Genomic DNA, 20853 nt, shown 5'->3' with positions numbered 1-20853 from the left:
AGTTGTATCTGAGCTCTAACAAGAAGCACCCAACTATATTCTAAGTGGTTGTGAGCTTCAATTCCTATAGATCTTCTTCCATATACAGTAATGGGTTTTATTATTTACCAGTAATACAATGCTAGCTATAGTTTTGATGCTTCACAAAGCTTCAAAGTCAAAAAAGAGAGGCAGAACCCCACTACGAACAACCTTACAATTCAAATATCAACAGTGGGAAATACTAAGAAGCATAGGAGAAAAGGGGAGGCAAGGGATAAATGTAAACAAAGTCTAAGAATTACGATATGAATCAGGAGTGGTTAAACTGGGCCTCGAGACCTGATCTAGCCTAGTGAAAAAATGTTCTGACCCCACCAATTTTGGCAGTGGCATCAAAGAAAAAAAGTATGCACAGCACTGTGGTGGTGGTAAAGTTTAAACCTCTCTGCTCAGACCAGTGCCTCATGGGGATGCAAGCTGCCCCTCCCTCATCACCAGATTGATCACTTAATGAGAAGGCAGGGGGCAATAAGCATCCTCCTCAGCTGATCTATACAGTTCAGCCCAGCCTGTCTGTGCGAGCAAGTGTATGGTGTGGCCACACTCACTTTTGGACATACAGTACTGCTACACTTATTTTAAACAGGTACACAGTGCAGGGACTTCCTGATTATCAGCAGACCCTTACATACAGTGTATTATCGCACTTGGAGAGACAGGGCTGTAGCTAATATCCTGTGAAGCAAATGCCTGTTTTAACACTCATCGGGGGCTCTTTGCAGATTATTTGACTGTAACTATACAGCTATTTCTGTCAAACAGGAAGACTACATCCAGCCCAAACTACGCAGAACTTCACATGCAAAACACTTCCTAATTTTGGAGCCTGGTCCGACCATAGCAAAGTGCTTTTTAGTCCAACTGATTTCATGAGAAAAATGTAAGAATGAGCTTAACTCCTAACTGAAATCAACAGGTCTTAGAGCAAGACTAAGCATTTCTATCAAATTGGTCCTTGCGTCAGTTTACGATAGCGTGCAGTTTACATCTACCATGTCTATGGATAAGCATGGTTTCATACTTTATGGCTATGGAGGATTTTACTCTGCTGTACTCTTTAATGAAAACACATCCACAAAAATAGACAACGAAGTCTTTGAGGAAAAAGCTTTATAAATGATTTTGCAAAGTGAAGTCCGTCACACAGCTCACGGCTAAACTATGGAATTCACTCACACAAAATGTAGTGACCCTCCACCAAATTAGATGGCTTTAAAAGAACATTAGACAGATCATAAAGGATAAGGCTACCAATGTCTACTAGCCACAATGGTTATGTTCTACATACACTATCAGCTGTGTCATGGCTCTAAATCTGTGTGTATATACAGTCGTACCTCGGGTTACGAACACCTCGGTTTGCGAACAGTTCGGGTTACGAACTGCGCAAACCCGGAAGTGTTTTCGCTGCACGTGCGTGCGCAGAAGCGGCGCGCGCGGTCTGCGCATGCGCAAAATGGCGCTTTGCGCAGCGTTCGGGTTACGAACTTTTCGGGTTACGAACTGCGATCCGGAACGGATCGCATTCGTAACCAGAGGTATTACTGTATTCATACAAGAAGATGGCAGCCAGATATTTTAACTAATCCTGTGAAATATAATTGCTCTGTCTTGTGGTGAAACAGGAAATAAGTTTATTTTATTTATTGAAAACAGTTTTATCCTGCTTTCCCTTGAAAGAGACTTCAAGTGTAGAGTTAACAATTTTCAGAAAGAAGCTAGAAAATTTAGGCCAATGGTAAATAAAGAATACTGCTTTCCGAGTGCCTCAGAAGCTCAACACAACTCTAGGGATTAACCCCCAGACTTTGTCCACGCTGTCCTCACTTGATAAAAAGATATGGTCACCACTAGCAAGCACATTTGTGGATCCCATCAATCTTCCTCAAACTCAAAAAAAGCCTCAGTTTAAGTCATAAATCTCAGATTTAAAATGTAGAAGTGCACTTTACCAAAGTGTGAAATGTAAGAGCAATATTGGGTACATTTGTTATATTTATGCAAGACTATCTTAGACAGTTGTGAAATAGGCACACTTAAAATGTCAGAAAATAATGTATTTAAATCTGAAAGAAACAGAACCTGGAAAAGAACAAATCTAAATCTACAGCAGCTAAGCTAAGACAAAGAAACAGATGAAAAATATTTTACCTTTGAGCCAAACACACCAAAATGGCATTTGAAGGAACGTGTTTCTGATTGCACAACGATACACTTAAGAGCTCATGGAGCACAAAATTTAGAAGCAGCACGAAGAATACCTAAAAGCACTTCTGAATGTGGCCAGATACCAAAGGTTGTCAGCCATATAGTATGCTAATTATAACTGAAAGATGGGTCTATGTGCTTTTATTTTAAAAACAAACCAAAACTATAATGACATTTGCTTACTAGCTAGACAGTTTTGTAAGCATCTATTTTAAGTTGAATTTGGCCCCAAAAAGAAAAGGAATGACATTTGGTCATCTGGAAGTAATTATTTCTTGCCACATGCAACTGGGTGAGTGGCAATTCACAACTCTGACCTAACATTAATGAAAGAAAATACTGGCCTTCACTATCAGATGAAATAGCTTAGTTGAAGTATGGAAGATAAAAGACAATTCTATTGCTGAAATAAGGAGGTCCGGTTCCAAGCATGTGCAGATACAGCAAGTCTTATGTGAGCCGCTTTCAACTAACTCTTCAAATGAGTGTAAAACAAGTATAAAAAGCTACACAGAATGAAAAAAAGAAGTGGAGAAGTGTGGGTCTTTTCTTCACACTCCAGAAAAATAAGGTCCACTCAATGAATTTATTTTATTAATAAGTTAGAAAAGACAGACTTTTAAAAAATGTGATTATCTCCCTTCCCATCCGTAAACAAATAACTGAGCAGAACTATTGCACTGTCCTCTGAACTGTGTTTACATTTAACTTATACCACCTATTTGATCATCTGAAAAGTTTGCTACACTATCATCCATGCCGATTTGTCTGAAGCATTCAGTGGAACTGTCTTTGTGAGAAGGAAAGTGAAGTGTTGATAAAATAAAGTAAGGTAAGACTTGTAGGACAATAGTTTTAGGTTTCTACTGAAGAGTAATTACAAACAAATCTGAAATCATTCTAAAGCATTCCGTGGCAAGTTCATTTATGCAGTTGCCTGGTCAGGTCAATTGTTCTGCCTACATTTTACACTAAATCTACTAGCAGGACTCTTAACATCACAATACACACTCTTCAGTAGAGAGCAGTGGTTCCCAACCTTTTTGGTATGGCAACCCACAAATACAGATTTACTTGATATGGTGATCCATTGATTTATTGTTACAAGAATTTTGAACCTTGGGTCTTTTGCAATAATTAGTTTTGCCTATTTTATAACCATTATATGAGGTATCCAAGCAAAAATTTACTTACACACCCATTAATGTAGAATTTGCTAAAATATTTATAATAATTATACTTATTCAGTTTTGTACTGTATATGCAATGAATATAATCAATCAATGAGAACGATTTAAAAGTACCAAGCTCTTTTCCAATAAAACCAGTAAAATCAGATCAAAAGCTTTTAATCTGCTCAACAACTATGCTTAGTGGTATAGTAACCCTAGTTATTCAATCCTGGGGACACACTTAAATGGTGCAATCCACAAATCAATTGCATTGGAATATTTAAGCACCACCTTGAGCTTGATTTTATGTCAAAGTGGATTAAATGGGACTTATTTCCAGTTAACTGTGCATAGGATTGCAGACCTGCAGCATAATCCTACATATTATGTTCAGTTAGAAGGTGTAGCTCACACTGTTTTCAGTGAGATGTATTTCTCAGTAAGGATGGGAACCTGACTGCATTTATCTAAAAATGCCACTGTATTGAACAGGGCTTAATTCTGAGCTGACATGGTTAGGACTGTGCTATGTCTTTAGGATGGCAGTTTTGCAGTGCAATCCTATACTAGTATCTACTCAGAAGTAGGTTCCCTTGAGTTCAACTGGAATTACTCACAGGGAAGTGTACTGTATAGAGGCCCATACACTCATGGACTGCAATCCTAAACAGGTATTTATTTTCAAGCTTTTTTGCCTACACTTGTAAAATGTAAAATAATAATAGTAACAATGGTGTACTGTGGGGTTTTTTATTCCAATGACCAGTACAGCAAGAAAACTGGCAGTTCATTCTGCAAAAGTTTGTCTGATGGACAAAAACATAACTCCTCCAGCTCAGGTGGGCTGAGAGACTACACCATCACACACACACACACCCAACAACCCCTGGCATCTTTTCTCCTCTCCTGCACCAGCCTTTCAAAGACCCGCCCTGCATCTCCTTCTCAGAGCCCTCTGACAAGGAAAGGGTTGCAGGGGATGGAGCTGTGGCCACACCGAGGAGTTATAAAGTCTCTCCAGCTGGGTGGGAGTGCCTGCTGACAGGAGTTGGTGCATGGGCAAAGAAGGGTGCTCTGCTGCTACATATGGGCAACAATTCATTAAAGACTTAATTGTAAATTAAATGCAATAATTATTTTGGGTTTGCTTATAAAGCCCATGACCCACTTGCACATGCTTCACAACCAACAGGCTGAGAAATGCTGTTCTACAGCAGAGGTCTATTACCTGTAAGAATCTTTTTTCATTTTGTGATTTCAAGCAAAGGGAGATCTTCTTCCACTCCACATTTGAACAACATCTACCGTATATTATGCAGCAGCAGCAGCAGCTGGCTAATTGGCTTTTGAGTACAATAGTCCCTTATCAAGCTATTTTAATCTTGTTGATCACATACATGAATCTTTGCAAGGGGCATAATTTGTAACTTACAGGTATTCTCACAAACACACACAGTTCGCAATATACTGTACTAGGTGTATTACACAAATAGGAAATGCCCTAGAGAACAAATATGTTTACCCCATGTCTTTCTAAGCAAGGTAAATGCAAGGTAATACAAGCCTTTGTATTAAAACCACACTGAACAATTCAAGAAGTATAACTATTCATTGGTTTCTACTTTAACTTGCACTTTAGAATTTGAGATTCATCACAGCCTTGTATTTAAAGTACAAGCCTAATACGCACAGGCAACGAAGAACTGCATGCAGGTGAGTGTGTGGGCTGCAAGAGAGATGGAGTGCTCTGTCCCTCTTCTGTGCCCAATATAGAAAGCAAGTGGGTTGCTAGAGGACAGAAGTCCCTCCCCTTCATATGAAGCACCCCTGAAAACATTCAGCTTTTGCCATGACAGCTTATACCTCAGAAAGAAGTTTCAGTTCTAGCCTGGAGAGGCCTCAAGGGAGAACTCATTACAGAACGCCATGCTCATATGTTCCAAACAAGCTCAGCTGCAAGAGAGAGCATCTGCTAAATTCATTGCCTCTTTCCAATATAATTCTCTGCTGTTCCTCCCTTATCATTTATAACATTAATAGTACAGTAAATGAAAGAGAACCAGACTCCTTCTGGAAGTGTTAAACCAATATATGGTCACTTCCTTTCCCTGCTCCTTACAGTTACTTATCAATAAGTAAATAGAGCTTATTCTTGATTTATTTTGGTGGTTTGTGTTACTGTAATTCTTGGGGTAACAAATTCTGGAATGCATCCAGGGCTCAATGTCAGAAGATCCCTACAATGGAGTGTCAGATTGCATGTGAGAATTGTAGGCATGCATGGGACAAGGGTGGTGCTGTGGGTTAAACCACTGAGCTTGGGGCTTGCCGATCAGAAGGTCAAGCGGTTCGAATCCCCGTGACGGGGTGAGCTCCCGTTGCTCAGTCCCAGCTCCTGCCAACCTAGTAGTTTGAAAGCACAAAGTGCAAGTAGATAAATAGGTACTGCTCCGGCAGGAAGGTAAACGGCGTTTCCATGCGCTGCTCTGGTTCGCCAGAAGCGGCTTAGTTATGCTGGCTACAAGACCCAGAAGCTGTACGGCGGCTCCCTCAGCCAGTAAAGCGAGATGAGCACCGCAATCCCAGTGTCGTCCGCGACTGGACCTGATGGTCAGGGGTCCCTTTACCTTTATGCCAACTACTTTACGCCACTGAAATCAATGGAACACAAACACAATTAGAACAATTGTCTAACAATTGCCCTACGAGGTAGGTAACCAAAATTTTAGACCGACTCCTCAAAAGCCACCTGATTGCAACTAGGCTGCTATTCAAACTCAGGTCCCAGCACAGTAGGGTTGCCATATTTTCAAAAGCAAAAACCAGGACACCCTGGATTTGAGCTCCCTCCCCAAAACTATGATTTTTCAATTGACTTGCCTATGATCCAGGACAAAGCGCCACCTTTAAGAAATTCCCCCTGATGTCAATTCTGCCTTTGAAATCCCGGTAATGTAGGGAAAATCCAGACATATGGCAGCCCTAAAGGTAAAGGGACCCCTGACCATTACCGGTAGGTCCAGTCGTGACCGACTCTGGGGTTGCGGCGCTCATCTCGCGTTATTGGCCGAGGGAGCCGGCGTACAGCTTCCGGGTCAGCCCTACAACACAGCAAATTCCCTGCATAATGCTTAACTACTGTACTTATCAGAACTGTAGGCTTGCAAAGCAGCTTTCTGAAAAAATACATACATACAACTGAATCTGAAGTCTTGCAGCATAGCTTATTATGAATTGCATACAGTACATGGTAGGCAAACAAAAGCAGCAAATGATTAGTCACTATTGTACAAACTAATCAAACAAGGCTCTCTCCATTCTTAGGAAAACCCTACTTTTTGTTCAACTTCACTCAGCCTAAGTTTCCTGTCCCCCACAAGCTGTCTCCCCTTCCCCTCCCCAAGCTCTTTCCCTTATGCATGGGCCCGTTCCCACCTACACTCAAGCTATAAAGTTCTTAGCTTTTGTTTTCTCCGTGCTGCCGCTTCAAGAGAAAGGTTACTGCTGCTCTTCTGTTCAGGAGACTGTTCTTAAAAAAACACACACACACAACCCAAAACCAATAACCACCCAAATGGTTGCTGGTCAGATCCAAACCTTGCAGCAGCAGAGAGCAAAACCAGCGACTACTGCAAGCTGCTCATACCCTTTGGGAACAGCTTCCTCTCATTCGCGTCCCTATTTTTCACACTCTGCTGCCCGCCGCCTCCATCATTCCAATGCTTCGTTGTTTCGGGGTGGTACCAAGTAGGGTACTATTTCCAAAAGTAAAAACCAGGACATCCTGAAAGTTGTTGAGCTTTTAGGAAGACCCCCAAACTGTTGGTTCTGTTTTTTAAGGAAACAACAGAAATTGTAGAGCTTTTTAAAGGAACCCCCAAAATTGTTGATTTTTTTAAAAGGAAGTTGCAGTGGTTGGGTTGTTGTTGTTGTTTTTAGGAAACCCGGCCGTCAATTCTGCCTTTGAACTCCCGGGAAAATCCGGACGTATGGAAGCCCTAGTACCAAGGCTAGGCTCCAGTCTGTCTGGGAACAACCCCCTTCCGGCCTGGAAGCCAAATCCCCAATACGTGTGCGGGTTTGTGGGACGGGGCTGGGCTGGGGGTCCTCCCCGCAGTAATCTTTCACTACCATAGGGAAACGCACTCTGGACATGCTCAGAGGCACTCTCGCGGTCCTTCCACAGGTCGCCCTGCTTTGCGGGAAAGAGGCCCTCACCGTCCGCGCAGGCCCTTCGCTCCCCCACAAGCCAGCTCCGCTCCACCGCCCCCTCGACGGCCTGCCTTGAAGCCCACCCCTTCCTTTCGCGAAACGGCCCATTCGCTCGCCTCAGCCCTGCCTCCCCTTTCCCTCCATCGACCCCATTAAGCAGCAGCACCCGGGAGCCCCGTCCTACCCCGACGACGACCCAGCCCCCGTCTCCACAACCGCCGCCCCCCCGTCTCCTGCCCACCCGCCCCCTTTACCTCAGGCCGCCGCCGCCGCCAAACACCGGGAAAGCGAGCCCCGCCCACCAGCGAAGAGACAGAGAACGGGAGCGAGCAGAGAACGGTGCGCGAGCCCCCGCAGCCAATGGGGCCGCGGGAGCCTCTCCTCCCTTCAGCCAATGCTTAAGCACGGACGCCGGCCAATGGGAGCGAGGGAAAGGCGGAGCCCTCCCGTCTCTCTCTCGCCCACTCCGCCCGCCTCTCCACCCTCACGCGCGACGGAGTTCTGAGAGCGACGGAGCCGCTGAAGCTCCGCCTCCCCTCCCGCCCAATCGGTCTTGTTCGTTAAGGGACGGCCAATCAGGTGAAAGGGGGTGGGCTACTCTTCTCCCGAACCGTGACGGTCCTTGAGCCAATCGGGGAAGCCGCGGGGCTCAAAAAGCCAATCCGAGCACGGGAAACGTGGCGGAGATGCCGCGGGTTGCCCAATACCGCAACGCCTAGGAAACAACGCTTTCTCTCGTTTAACCCTTTCTTTTCTTCCTTCCGCCTGCGCGAATGGAGACGTGGATTTGCCATCTCGCAGCAGCGTGACAGGTAGAAATCCAACAGGTGACGCTTCCATCACCGATTCTGCATTTCTGTGCTAAAAAGTTGGAATTTCTGCCTGTCGGGCTTAAACATAAATAAATTTTGATGGAAGTAATAATGGAATATTGAATGGTTTGGTTTATAAAAAATATGCAGGGATTTATGTTATGCAAAATGAACCATGGAAAGAGAAGAAAGGGAAGTCATTGATATTTTAAGGTTGTTTAAATGAATACTCTTAAATTGTAAAACAGTAAATTTAATAATAAATAAATAAATGTTCACACACTACCTTGGGAGCTCTCCTATAGGAGAAAAGTGGCAATTCAGCCCGGACACTGAGATCCACTTCCAAGGGCCTTCTGGCGGTTCACTCACTGCGAGAAGCGAGGTTACAGGGAACCAGGCCTTCTCGGTAGTGGCACCCTCCCTGTAGATGTCAGGGAGAAAAAGAATGACACAACTTTTAGGAAACATCTGAAGGGAAGTTTTTACATCTGACATTTTATTATTCTCTATATTTTGCTGGAAACCGCCCAGAACGGCGGGGAAAACCCATAAACAATAGAATTATTATTATTATTACTATTATTACTATTATTTCTGTTCAGCAACCAAAACTCTTAGCGATTTATTAGCAACTATACGGCAACATGCTCCACCTACTGCTAGCGTCACCCTCTTTGAAAAGTCCAGTTCAGCGCCTCTCCTCGCAAAACCTACAAGCCGATAGGATAGGTTATTTATTGGTTATTTAGTTATTTAGGTGTGACCCTCTGCACATGATACTCAGAGCAGGGCCGTCTTAAACGCCCCTGCCGCTGTGGTGCGCCGGATCTCTCCGGCGCCCTCCCGCCCCGTTTCCCAGCGCGGTGGGCGCAGCTGCGCGGCGGACCGGCGGATCGGCCGGTCAGCGGGCGGGCGCAGCTCGCGGCGCCTTTCTGGCAGGCCGGCGCCATGGTGCCCTGCACCACCGGGGGTCTACCTAGAGCCGGGCCTGACTCAGAGTCTTTGTTGAGCAGATCTCTTCAGATTCCCAAGGCGAAGCTGGGGCATTGCAACAAGTTCCACGACTGAGCTTTGGTGAGGCATTATTCGAATTCAGAATAAGAATTTGGAATTCTCCTTCGGAACCCAATGTTACCAACATGACCCGTTGTGGATTTGAGCACAAAGTCTATTTTCATTTGTGCCCGCAGCTTGTTATCATGCTGTTGCTTTTTCTGAAATATAGACAAACCCCACACATATTTTCTTTGTGCGAAGTCATAGGATCATTTTTCTTTTCCCAGGGACTTCCCAGCCCCATTCATTCCTGCTTTTCAGCAGCTCGGCAGCGGCACCTGCTGGGATCAGCTAGGCTTGCAGGCTTTTCAAATCAACAAACCCCTATCTGCATCTCCCAGGAAAGGCAGCTGTGCTTGAGGAACAACACCACAATTCACAATTCACAATTTGGGGTCCCACATGGACCACTTGAAAATTGTTAAAGGTCTTGGCTCGCCTCAACCTGTTTTTTCCTCCTGTTGTAGATATTGTAACTTGCATGAGTTTTTAATAAAATGCAGACTATCTGCAAATCTTTTGGAAATGTTGTACCGTATTTTTCCGTGTATAAGACTAGGTTTTGTTCCTAAAAAATAATGTCGAAAATTATGGCCGCGTCTTAAACACGGATAGCGGCTTCCCCCATTTTCTTAAATCTGAGTCCCCCCAAACAGGGAGTGTCATATACATGGGGGCGTCTTATAGACGGAAAAAATGTTTTCATTATTTGTTTTTTAAGTGTCAAATTTAACACGGAAAAGGACAGAGAAAGGTTAATAATGACAGTAAACAATGTGCACTGAGAATATTTCCAATCTAAAATAAAACATACAAGTCAATACAAGTGTCCAAATAGGTATCCACTTGACACTATAAAAATGTTGCAATTGTGGCGAGGTATAACATATCCTTTGAGACGTATGGCAACCATAAGGGCTTACATAAGATGTACTTTTGACCTCTTGTTAACTCCTATACTTATAGGAATATAGTTTCAAAGTACATGGGCATTGAAAGTATCAAACTTTTTAGCAATATAAAATTTACATTGACAACTATGTCAGACCAAAACAAATACATAATGGATGTGCTCACCATGATATTCCACAGCAAGGCATTTTCAACATTTCACCTCCAGCATCTATATGTCTTAAACAGAGCCTTCCTGTGCTGAGGTTGCGGAGTCCAATATACCCAAAATGTATTTTTTCTCCTGGATCAACCTGAAATCTAGAGAAATGTTCCATATAGATTCTAGAGCAATTTCCCATTGTTTAGGTTGTATAGCAAAATCCCTATTCCCTATTCCACAACTCTCGATGTTCCTGCCAATCTACTTTACAAAGGTCCAAGAAACATTTATAAGCAACAGTTGTAGATTTCTGGGGAGATCCAATAATTACCAATAATCCAATAATTCTGGGGAGATCCAATAATTACCAATAATTACCAATTTAGAAGTTGCTCAATGCAGATGGTCCATAAATACACACCAACAGGTATTGTAGTTGAAGATATTGCCATTCAGCACACACTGGTGAATTATGTTAAAAATGCAATGTAGAAAATGGGGGAAATAATATCCATCTGAACCAATCAGTTGATCTAATGTATAAATCTATTGAGAATGTAGGAGATGAACTATTGAGATGATCTATTGAGAATGTAGGATATGAACAACTACCTGACATTTAGAAAACATCTGAAGGCAGCCCTGTTTAGGGAAGTTTTTAATGTGTGACTTTTTAATGTATTTTAATCTTGTTGGAAGCCGCCCAAAGTGGCTGGGGAAACCCAGCCGGATGGGTGGGGTACAAATAATATATTATTATTATTAATAATAATAATAATAATCCCACCACCAAACTCACAAAATTCTAAGAAACCCAATAAATGCACTTTTCAACTACTTGGAAGACTATTCAGAATGTAGATGCAGAAATGGGTACTATTATTCAGATAGCATCAAAAATGTCAATTTCAGTGTATTGTAGGGGAAAGATGCCTCCCCATCTCCCCTGGTCAGACTAGTTCTTTAGTATTTGGGATAAAGGAATAAATCACAAGCGAACTTATTATGTACAAGCAAGAGAAAAATGTATGAAAACAAATTTGTCTGATTTTATTTCCTTCTGGAATGAAAAAATTGGTGATAATGTGAGACGGTGCTCATTATTTTCTTGAGTTTAGATTTTGAGTCTCTGTGGTTTTGGATTAATGATTACAGTATATGCCATTCTTCCTTTTGAGGGTTGCCATACGTCTGGAATTTCCTGGACATAGCTGGGAACCAGCCTTCGGAAACTGTGTCCTGGTGTGGAAATTGCTGAAATGTCTGGGAAAATCCAGATGAATGGCAAACCATGTTGGCGATTTCCCTTAAAAATAGCTCAGCAACTTTGGTCAAAACTACAGAAAGCTCAATAGCTTTTCTGTCTGGATTTTCACTTTTTGAAATACAGCAATCCTATCTTTTCTGTACTTAAAAAAAATACAATAACAAAAGAATATATATATATATATATATATATATATATATATATATATATATATATATATATATATATATATTCAAACCTCCTGAGTGGTTCCTGCCCCCCCCAAAAAAACCTCCCAAATATTATTAACAAACATTTTGTTTGTTTAATAAATGTATCCTCCCTTCAATACAAATATTTCTAGGGCAGAAAAGCAAAACTTGAAAGCACTGCTTCTCTTCCTATGTCAAAAGATAGGCAACATAAAAAGAAAAGGGATATCCTGCCAGTCCATAGAGTGCTGCAAAGTCTCTGGAAAACAGACCCAGAGAATTTGAAGGGGAGGGAGGAAAAACAGGGAGGAGGAAGACTTGGCACCACCAAGTCAACAGATGACCAAGTGGAAGGGCATACTATACAATTTGTGTCCTCCATCTTCTGGACCAATGTAGGGCTGCCCTGAGCCTGCTGAGAAGCCCTTTTGAGAACCATGGCTTCTAGGTGTGATGCTTTTATTCCCCCCAGCAACGTAAACGTTAGGGTTTTATGGAGGCAGTCAGAGTCCGTCATGCCGGCTTTGGCTTCCTCATCTGTGTGAGGAGCTCGTAGGCAGCTTGCACCTCAATAAAGCGTCTCTCCGCCTCTTCCGCCCGGTGCCGATTGTGATCTGGATGCCAAAGCTTCACCAGCTCCCGGTAGCTTTTGTGGATTTCTTCAGGTGTGGCATCGTCGTGGATTCCTAAGACCTAATAGGGAAAGGAGGAAACATTTCAGGCCTGTTAGGTGGAGGAAATGTTCTGGTGGGCCTCACAGCCAGTGGCACAGTAGAGGCTGATGTCAGTGGGGACATGCCTAGTTTTATAGACCTGTATAAGCTGAGTCCTATGCAGAATGACCTTCATAGAATCATAGAGTTGGAAGGGACCCTGAGGATCGTCTAGTCCAAGCCCCTGCAATGCAGGAATATGCAGCTGTCCCATATGGGGATCGAACCTGCAACCTTGGTGTTATCAGCACCACGCTCTATCCAGCTGAGCTATCCAACCTAGGAGACTGAGTGTCTTTTTCCTATGGTTTCTAGCGTTGTTGTTGTTGTTGTTGTTGTTGTTGTTGTTGTTGTTGTTGTTGTTGTTTTACAGCTTACTGGCCTTAAAGCTGGCATTCTCTGCTCTATGATTCGGGCTTAGGTTGCAGTCTTAACCCCACTTACCCAGGAGTAAGTCCCATGGACTTGTATTGAATTTGCTTCTATGAGTTTAAGGAGGTTTTTTATTTTAATTTTAATTTTTGCTCCTGTTTGCTTATAGTGTGTTGAGAGGGTTGTAATATCCTGGACTGAACTTGCTTCTGAGTAAACTTAGTTAGGTTTGAGCTGTTAGGTTGCAATCCTGTACACGCTTACCTGGAGTGCATCCCATTGAATGTAATGGGGTTTCTGAATAGACACATATAAGACTATTATATTATTTATAGCTCACTTTTCCTGTGAGTCTAAGTGGGGTTTTAAACCCAGGTCTCCTCAGCTTTAATAAAAATGATAATTTTATTATTTATACCCTGCCCATCTGGTTGGGTTTCCCTAGCCACTCTGGGCAGCTTACAGCATATATAAAACATAGCAAAATACAGAACAAACATTAAAAACTTCCTGTTACAGGGCTGCCCTCAGATGTCTTCTAAAGGTTATGTGGTTCTTTATCTCCTTGACATTTGAGGGGAGGGCGTTAAATTTGGGAATAGAGACATTTCGATTCCCTCTTCCCAAAGCCCAAACTTCCTGTTTCCCAGTTGTACTTGAAAGATGGATAAAGTAGCCTTAGTTACCAGCTAAGTCCAACTCTAGCCTTATCCCTGAGTTGGCTGAAGATTCAAAAACCATGAATCTAGAAATATGAGCGTGACCAAAAAAGCAACATTGCCCGATTCACTCCAAAATGGAGCCAAATATCGGCAAAAGCCCCGCTGAAGACTTTCGCAACCAAAAAACTGTGTTTCACAGTGACTTCTTAAACAGGGTCACCCAAAAATTGACGTCTCCCAATTCACTCCAAAACGTCACCAAACATCGCCAAAAGCTCCACAGAAGCCTTTTGTGGCCCAAAACCCGTGTGCCGCGGAGACTTCAGGAGGGGAGCTCAGCATCCTAAACCATGGGATCGCGGCATCACAAAAAAGCCCGACGTTGCCCTATTTATTCCAAAACGGTGCCAAATGTCAGTAAAAGTCCTGCAGAAACCTTTCACTGCAAAACCCCACGTTCCGAAAAGACTCCCGAAATGGGGCCCTCGGTACCCTAACCCACATGGTCACAGCGTCACCCACAAACGGACGTTGCCCAGATCCCGCTCCTCTAGCCCAGTTACTATAAAGTAAAGGTAAAGGTAAAGGGACCCCTGACCATTAGGTCCAGTCGTGACCAACTCTGGGGTTGCGAGCTCATCTCGCATTATTGGCCAAGGGAGCCAGTGTATAGCTTCCAGGTCATGTGGCCAGCATGACAAAGCTGCTTCTGGCAAACCAGAGCAGCACATGGAAACGCTGTTTACCTTCCCGCTGTAGCAGTTCCTATTTATCTACTTGCATTTTGACGTGCTTTCGAACTGCTAGGTTGGCAGGAGCTGGGACCAAGCGACGGGAGCTCACCCCGTCGCAGGGATTCGAACCGCCAACCTTCTGATCAGCAAGCCCTAGGCTCAGTGATTTAACCCACAGCGCCACCTGGGTCCCCTACTATAAAGTATACCGTAACAAAAACAAAACTGAGCTGAGGAGTATTGCCCTGTACCTTGAATGCCATCCGCTGCCTCTCGTTCTGGACCGAGTGCATGAAGGCAAAAACTTGCTCCCACTCCTGGAAGGAGCCACCGCCGAAGCCCAGCATCTTCCAAGCATGGTAGGGCAAGAGAAGCACTGATTCCAGCGCACTGCTCAGGGATGGGAACACACTGAGCCAATCCAGCGTGGATCTAATAGTGCCAGCTACGTAGCTGGCAGTGGCTGCTGTGTTGTAGAAGACACAGTATGCCAAAGGTGTAGTAAAGGCAAGGTAGGCTAGACCCAGTCGGTACAGTCGGGCACCAAGCTTCTCCCTGGTGCCCCTGCTGGATTTATAGCACCGGTGCCGCTGGGCTGTAACACTAGTTGTGAGAGTGATGGGGAAGATAGCCACAGGGCGACCATAGAAGATTGGTGCAGTTAGGAAGGCCGCCTTCAAAGTAGCTTGAAGATCAGAGGATTGGTCACCCACTGCGGACACCAAGTGTACTCCGAGTCCCACCGCCAGGGGGAGAGCCAGGAAGTAAAAACCCGGGAGGGCTGAGAGACCCATCAGGGCCACCAAACCAAAGTAGATGCCTACTGAGGCTTGGCCAAGGAAGCGCACAGGGCTGAAAGGTGGAGGTCCATCTCTGGGCAGTTCCAAGGTGCGGTTGGCCTGCGTCACCCAACCCGGCAGCAGCCACAGCTCCCAGAGCCACCCCATCCCAAAACCCCCCAAAGTCAGCATCCACAATAGGGCATGGTTATCCCGGCCCAGGTAGAGATGATGGAGCCCAGCAGGGCCTCCCAGGGCCCAGAGGGCAATAGCCACCAGAAGCCGCTTGGCCATCGTTCGCCAGGCACCTCTTCACTGTGGGCAGTGCCCTTTGCTGCTGGAGCACATCTCAATGTCGACCTGAGGAGGGAGAGAGCAAAAGGTAGCAGGCACATGAAGAACACACCCACACCCCGCCCACAGCATATTTCAAGGCATTAGGCCCAATTGGGCCATGTTTCAGCTGATGTAATACACATACCCCTCCCTCCTCCCGAGACGTCCAATATAACAACAACAACAACAACAACAACAACAACAACAACAACAACAACAACAACAACAACAACAACTTATTTACACCCCGTCCATCTTGCTGAGTTCCCCCAGCTACTCTGGGCGGCTCCCAACAGAATATTAAAAACACAATAAAACATCAAACATTAAAAACTTCCCTAAACAGGGATGCCTTCAGATGTCTTCTAAAAGTCAGATAGTTGTTTATTTCCTTGACATCTGATGGGAGGGCGTTCCACAGGGCGGGAGCCACTACCGAGTAGGCCCTCCGCCTGGTTCCCTGTAACCTCACATCTCGCAGTGAGGGAACCACCAGAAGGCCCTCGGAGCTGGACCTCAGTGTCGGGGCTGAACAATGGGGGTGGAGACGCTCCTTCAGGTATATATTTTCCAGCTTCCTGAATGCCCACAGCAGAGTAACTAGAAAGAGCTGGTATGATTTTCCTGGCAAGAAACAATGGCCCTCTGGGCTCTGCCCCCACCCAGTGTGATTCAGATAGTCCCCCACACCCTGGCTGCGATGGTCTTTGGTTCTGACTTCAACCATCGGGTAAAACTGACTTTGATTTGGCAAAAAGAGATGTGGGATATAGGTATTAATGATAAATTAATGTGTGCCATTAAGGTAAGATGGGGGATACACAGGAGAAATGATTTTGAGGAGATAGGGAAGGTGTTGGCAGAATTTGCACTGTTAAAACGGAAAGGGGTCAAGCCATCACAAGAGGTGTTGAAATTTTGGGAAGTTGGATAGTTACGATGCAATGGTCTCGGTGGTGGGGTGCACAATTTTATTCTCATTTAATTATGATTATTACTTTGTAAAAATAAAATAATTTTTTAAAAAGACTGACTTGATTCCCAACTCTCTGTTTCCCAATGTAGATCTTCACTCTCCCCATGTTCCAGTTGTAGATCTTCCTTCACCCCTTTCCCCCTGGCGACAGGGGGAAAGCACCATTTTTGTAGTTTGCCTCTGGTGCCGAAAATGACTCGGGCTATCCTTACCCCCTACGGCCCCACTCTTCCCAACATAAAGGATTCCCCAGCCGCAATGCTGCCTTTGGCAGAGCTTCCCATACCTGCCGCACACTGGATCCAGCCACTCTGGGCTCCCCGCCGCTTGCTGAATCAACAAGGCAAATCTGGACAATGCAATCACTGCAGCTCAGTGGCAGAACACATTGTTGGCATGGAGAGGGTTCCAGGTTCAATTCTTGGTATTTCCAGGCAGGGCTTGGAAAGACATCCTGACCAGGCACTGCCAGTCAGAGCAGACAGTACTGAACTAAGTGAATTGACGACCTGACTCACTCTAAGGCAGTGTCCTTTGTCCCTAGGAACAGCGTTTCCAGAATCATAAATACACACCTTTCGTCTCACTCCCAGCAAGGGAACATCGGCACCATTTCATCAGTGCTATCATGTCGACTCAGAAAGCCCTTGATTCCGTTGCACTAGGCTGGACTTTGCTTTCCTGGGGTGGGGGTGGGGGTGGGGACTGGGCACAGGACATCTGTCAGGGAAGGGGGGGGGGGAAGAGTGGCCAAAGGGCAGTGCAGTGGCACACCCAGCATACCGACAGCAGGAGCTGTGTCGAAGGCCTTTGTCACAGTATGGAGGGAAATCAGCGCCGGCCGGAGCTGGGCTTCTCCCAATTCATCCCTGCATTTCAGAGTTATCCACACAGCACCAATTGCTTCTTTCTTCTTTGGCTATCACTTGTAGCCAAGTCAGATTGTCTTCCATGAACATGGTTTTAACAGTGAGTCCATAAATCACCGCGGAGGCCAATTCTGGATCCACACGTCCTTCCACAGTGGGGACATAAGTTTCTGGGCAGGAGTTGATCACGGTGAAGGTTTGCCAAATGTGCCTTCCTCTTAGCATGTTTCTCCCTTTCGTCCTGAGTTTGAGCGTCTTCAAATTCCATGACAACTTTGGTAAAGGCTGTTCTCCAACTGGAGCACTCACAGACCAGTGTTTCCCAATTGTCCATGTTTATGCAACATTTTTTTTAGATTTGCCTTGAGAGTGTCTTTAAACCTCTTTTGTTTACCACCAGCTTTATGGTTTCCATTTTCAAGTTCGGACTTAAAAATGTCCTGCTCTATACCTGGCACTCAACCAATGCTACCCTGATTTTTAAACTACCGTTGTTTCCCCTGGGATGCACAACTTGGGCATGAGTGATTCAGTCCCCCAGGGCTTAAATAATTGGGCAGTGTCCTTTTTCAGAGCCTGCTCAAAGTGAAAAGCCTCTGTAACTCCTTTTGCAATGCATGGGAGAAATGGAAAGCTAATACTTCTGAGCCTGGTGGTAAAGCTTTAAGGACATCAGAATTGCCTTCCTGTATCAAACCCAAACTGACCCAGTCCTGATGGCCTCAGAAAGTTTCCAAACCATCATCTACTGTTGCTGCTTGCCTGCATCTGATGCTCTCGTAGCTCAGAAGTAAAAACCTACTGCTTTCTCTGGAACTCAAGCAAGCATGCACAGAGTTTGAGCTTCAGAGGCATACTGCTTCTGAACAATGAGGGGTTTTGCCTGGGTACCTTTCCAGCAATCCTTTCTCCAAGCATTGGAAGTCGTCCCCCCACTTCTGTTCCTGCATATACTTGACCCACTCCTGACAGCTAAGAGTGGTCCAATTACGCCAGATCCAACTAAAGCTCAGTACTGTTAAGATACTTCACAACGCGGGTGGCGCTGTGGTCTAAACCACTGAGCCTCTTGGGCTTGCCGATCGGAAGATCAGCGGTTTGAATCCCCGTGACGGGATGAGCTCCTGTTGCTCTGACCCAGCTCCTGCCAACCTAGCAGTTCAAAAGCATGTCAAAGTGCAAGTAGATAAATAGGTACATCTGCGGTGGGAAGGTAAACAGCATTTCTGTGCGCTTTGGCTTTTGTCATGCTGTCCCGTTGTGCCAGTAGCTGTCTGTGGACAAACGCCGGCTCCCTCGGCCTGAAAGCGAGATGAGCGCCGCAACCCCAGTTGCCTTTGACTGGACTTAACCATCCAGGGATCCTTTACCTTTACCTTTACTGTTAATATGCTTCATATATCCAAAACTGGCAGAACCAACCAGCAAACCAAGCCTCTGTGCTGGAAGGTACCTTCAACCCAACAACACCTGAAGGATTAGCTAGCAACTGCTAATGATTGTTGCTATATTTACAGTGGATCAGAAATTATAGAGACCTGCATTTGACAGATGGTAATTATGTGTTGATTGATAAGATGATTGAGGACCGGGGAAACAGAGAGCAAGTACTTTACTGTGGGTGTAAACCACAAGCATTTCTCAGGTAGGCTTCATTCCAATGATCCTCTTTTGCATGTCTCTTGATTCCCATCCAGATCCAGGTTTTTAGCAAAGAGGTCAACCTTAATCAGTCAACCGGAATAACTTGTTTATTTATTTATTTATTGCATCCCAAACATCTTTATTGAAAGTTGAAAAAGTACCTAACTATATGTGCACCAGACATGGTGAGACGCAAACAAAAAAGAGAAAAAGAAAAAGAGAAACAAAACCCATGTAGAAGGGAAAACAAAAGGGGGAGGGGGGGAAAGCCCCAAACTATATTTTACAAGGTTGTTACAGTATTGTAATTCAAATATCATTGAATTTGTCTATGGCAAGTCTTTGTTTATATGCAGGTTGTTCACCTGTTGCAAGTTTGTTGAATCCAATCGTAGAAGGGAGCCACATTTTTATTTTTCCAATTCATCAGCATCAGTCTTTTTGCTATGGTAAGGGGACGGAGAGTCTACTCGCCTTGTCCTTTTGTAAGGTTCCATGTGCTGGGTATATCAAGAGGATATTATGCTCTGCAAATGTATGGTTGTTCCATACAGTATCTTTCAATACAGGACAATGAAAAGGATATGTTTAGAGAAGCATTATCCCTATTGCATCTCCAACAGTTAGATACCTTAGATAGCCCTTTTTTAAACAAGCATAATGGGGTCCAATATACTCTAAAAATTATTTTTTGTTGTATGAGCCTCAATTTAAGATCCAGAGACACCCTTGTTATAGCAGTTAAAACAGTTCCCCACTGTGTGGTCGAAACTGAGATCTCTAATCCCACTAGGTTAAGCAATGGAACATAACATTCCCGCTTTTTCTCATAGGGAATTATCCCAATGGCACATTTACTATGGGGAGCAGGAGGATCTGGGCAAGGAGAAGAAAGTAGCTAACGCACAAGCAGAGCAGTTGTGGGATCTGGCTTTGTTAGGGGGGCTTTGCTGGGGCCTCAGGCCTAGGCCAGCCTGGGCGTTTCACAAGTTTGCACGAGTCTAAGCCATTGGTACGCTGAGCCCAGCTGCTCTGAGACATATGCAAGCTCTTCTCAAGCATCTTATTGGCCTGGGCTTGTCTTTTCTTATTCATACTAGAAGTGCCTTTTAACCCCAGAAGCATTTTAAGGATACAGAAGAAGAACGGGACTGATGGCTCTGGAGAGACAGAAATGCTGAGTTTACTAGTTCAACTCAGTATCAATGGAGAAATTTCTGAAACAGCAATGGGAGATCAGCTCTGCCCAAGACATGGTGGAGAACAGCAACAACCGGGAAAATATAGACATAACATGTTACAAGGACAGGAAGAAACACCACGGACGCCTAAATGATATAATTCAGTATTTGAATGATTGGTATTAGTAATCGTATGATAATTTGGTATTGTTATAAAGAGGCTATTATTGGATTGTAATTGAAAACTAATAAAAGTTGTTGTTGTTCTTGTTGTTGTTCTTGTTGTTATTATTATTATTATTAAAAAGTTCAACTCAGTATCTCACCCATCGACTGCCAAAGGCTTTGAATGTAATTACAACCAGCTAACAAGGGGATTGGGAGGTATTGGAATTGTAAAGTAGCAGATCCTCCAAGTGTCCCTATTTTCCAGGGACATCCCTGATTTAGAGAAGCCATCCTGGTTTCTGATTTAATCCCGGAATGTCCCGTTTTTCCTTAGGATGTCCCTATTTTCATTGGAGAAATGTCGGAGGGTATTTAGTTACCCGAGCCATCTTAAGGCAATCC

The 20853-nt window shown here is 44.3% G+C and overlaps 2 protein-coding genes across 7 annotated transcripts in view; both read right to left on the bottom strand.

Annotated features, from left to right (window-relative positions):
• The window catches only part of SPATS2 (spermatogenesis associated serine rich 2), a 49207-nt gene extending 38491 nt beyond the window's left edge, over positions 1–10716 (bottom strand). The window contains exons 1-2 of one of the 4 annotated variants that reach the window (XM_035103892.2): positions 10583–10716; positions 8733–8870 (exon numbers count right to left, since the gene is read on the bottom strand). The gene's annotated coding sequence lies outside the window, so the exon portion shown is untranslated. Of the gene's footprint in view, positions 1–7019; positions 7703–7888; positions 8100–8732; positions 8871–10582 lie in introns of those variants that run through there. The other 3 variants (XM_035103894.2, XM_035103895.2, XM_035103897.2) reach the window with 3 other exon arrangements.
• Positions 10592–17268, bottom strand: DNAJC22 (DnaJ heat shock protein family (Hsp40) member C22). 3 transcript variants are annotated; one of them, XM_060271994.1, is made up of 4 exons: positions 16876–17153; positions 14750–15637; positions 12585–12710; positions 10592–10717 (listed from the first exon to the last, which is right to left on the bottom strand). In XM_060271994.1, exons 2-4 carry the CDS (start codon positions 15569–15571, stop codon positions 10706–10708), a joined length of 960 nt encoding a protein of 319 aa, XP_060127977.1. In that variant the 5' UTR covers positions 15572–15637; positions 16876–17153; the 3' UTR covers positions 10592–10705. The 3 variants fall into 3 exon arrangements, with proteins under 3 accessions (XP_060127977.1, XP_034959790.1, XP_034959789.1); XM_035103899.2 differs by lacking the exons at positions 10592–10717; positions 16876–17153 and adding an exon at positions 17165–17268 and having other exon boundaries at positions 12071–12710; XM_035103898.2 differs by lacking the exon at positions 10592–10717 and having other exon boundaries at positions 12071–12710.
• Positions 17269–20853: the final 3585 nt, after the last annotated feature.

Source organism: Zootoca vivipara, chromosome 2 (assembly GCF_963506605.1).
Source record: "Zootoca vivipara chromosome 2, rZooViv1.1, whole genome shotgun sequence".
NCBI lineage: Eukaryota > Metazoa > Chordata > Lepidosauria > Squamata > Lacertidae > Zootoca > Zootoca vivipara.
Note: the sequence above shows the minus strand (reverse complement) of the source record. Positions and strands in the feature narration are given on the sequence as shown.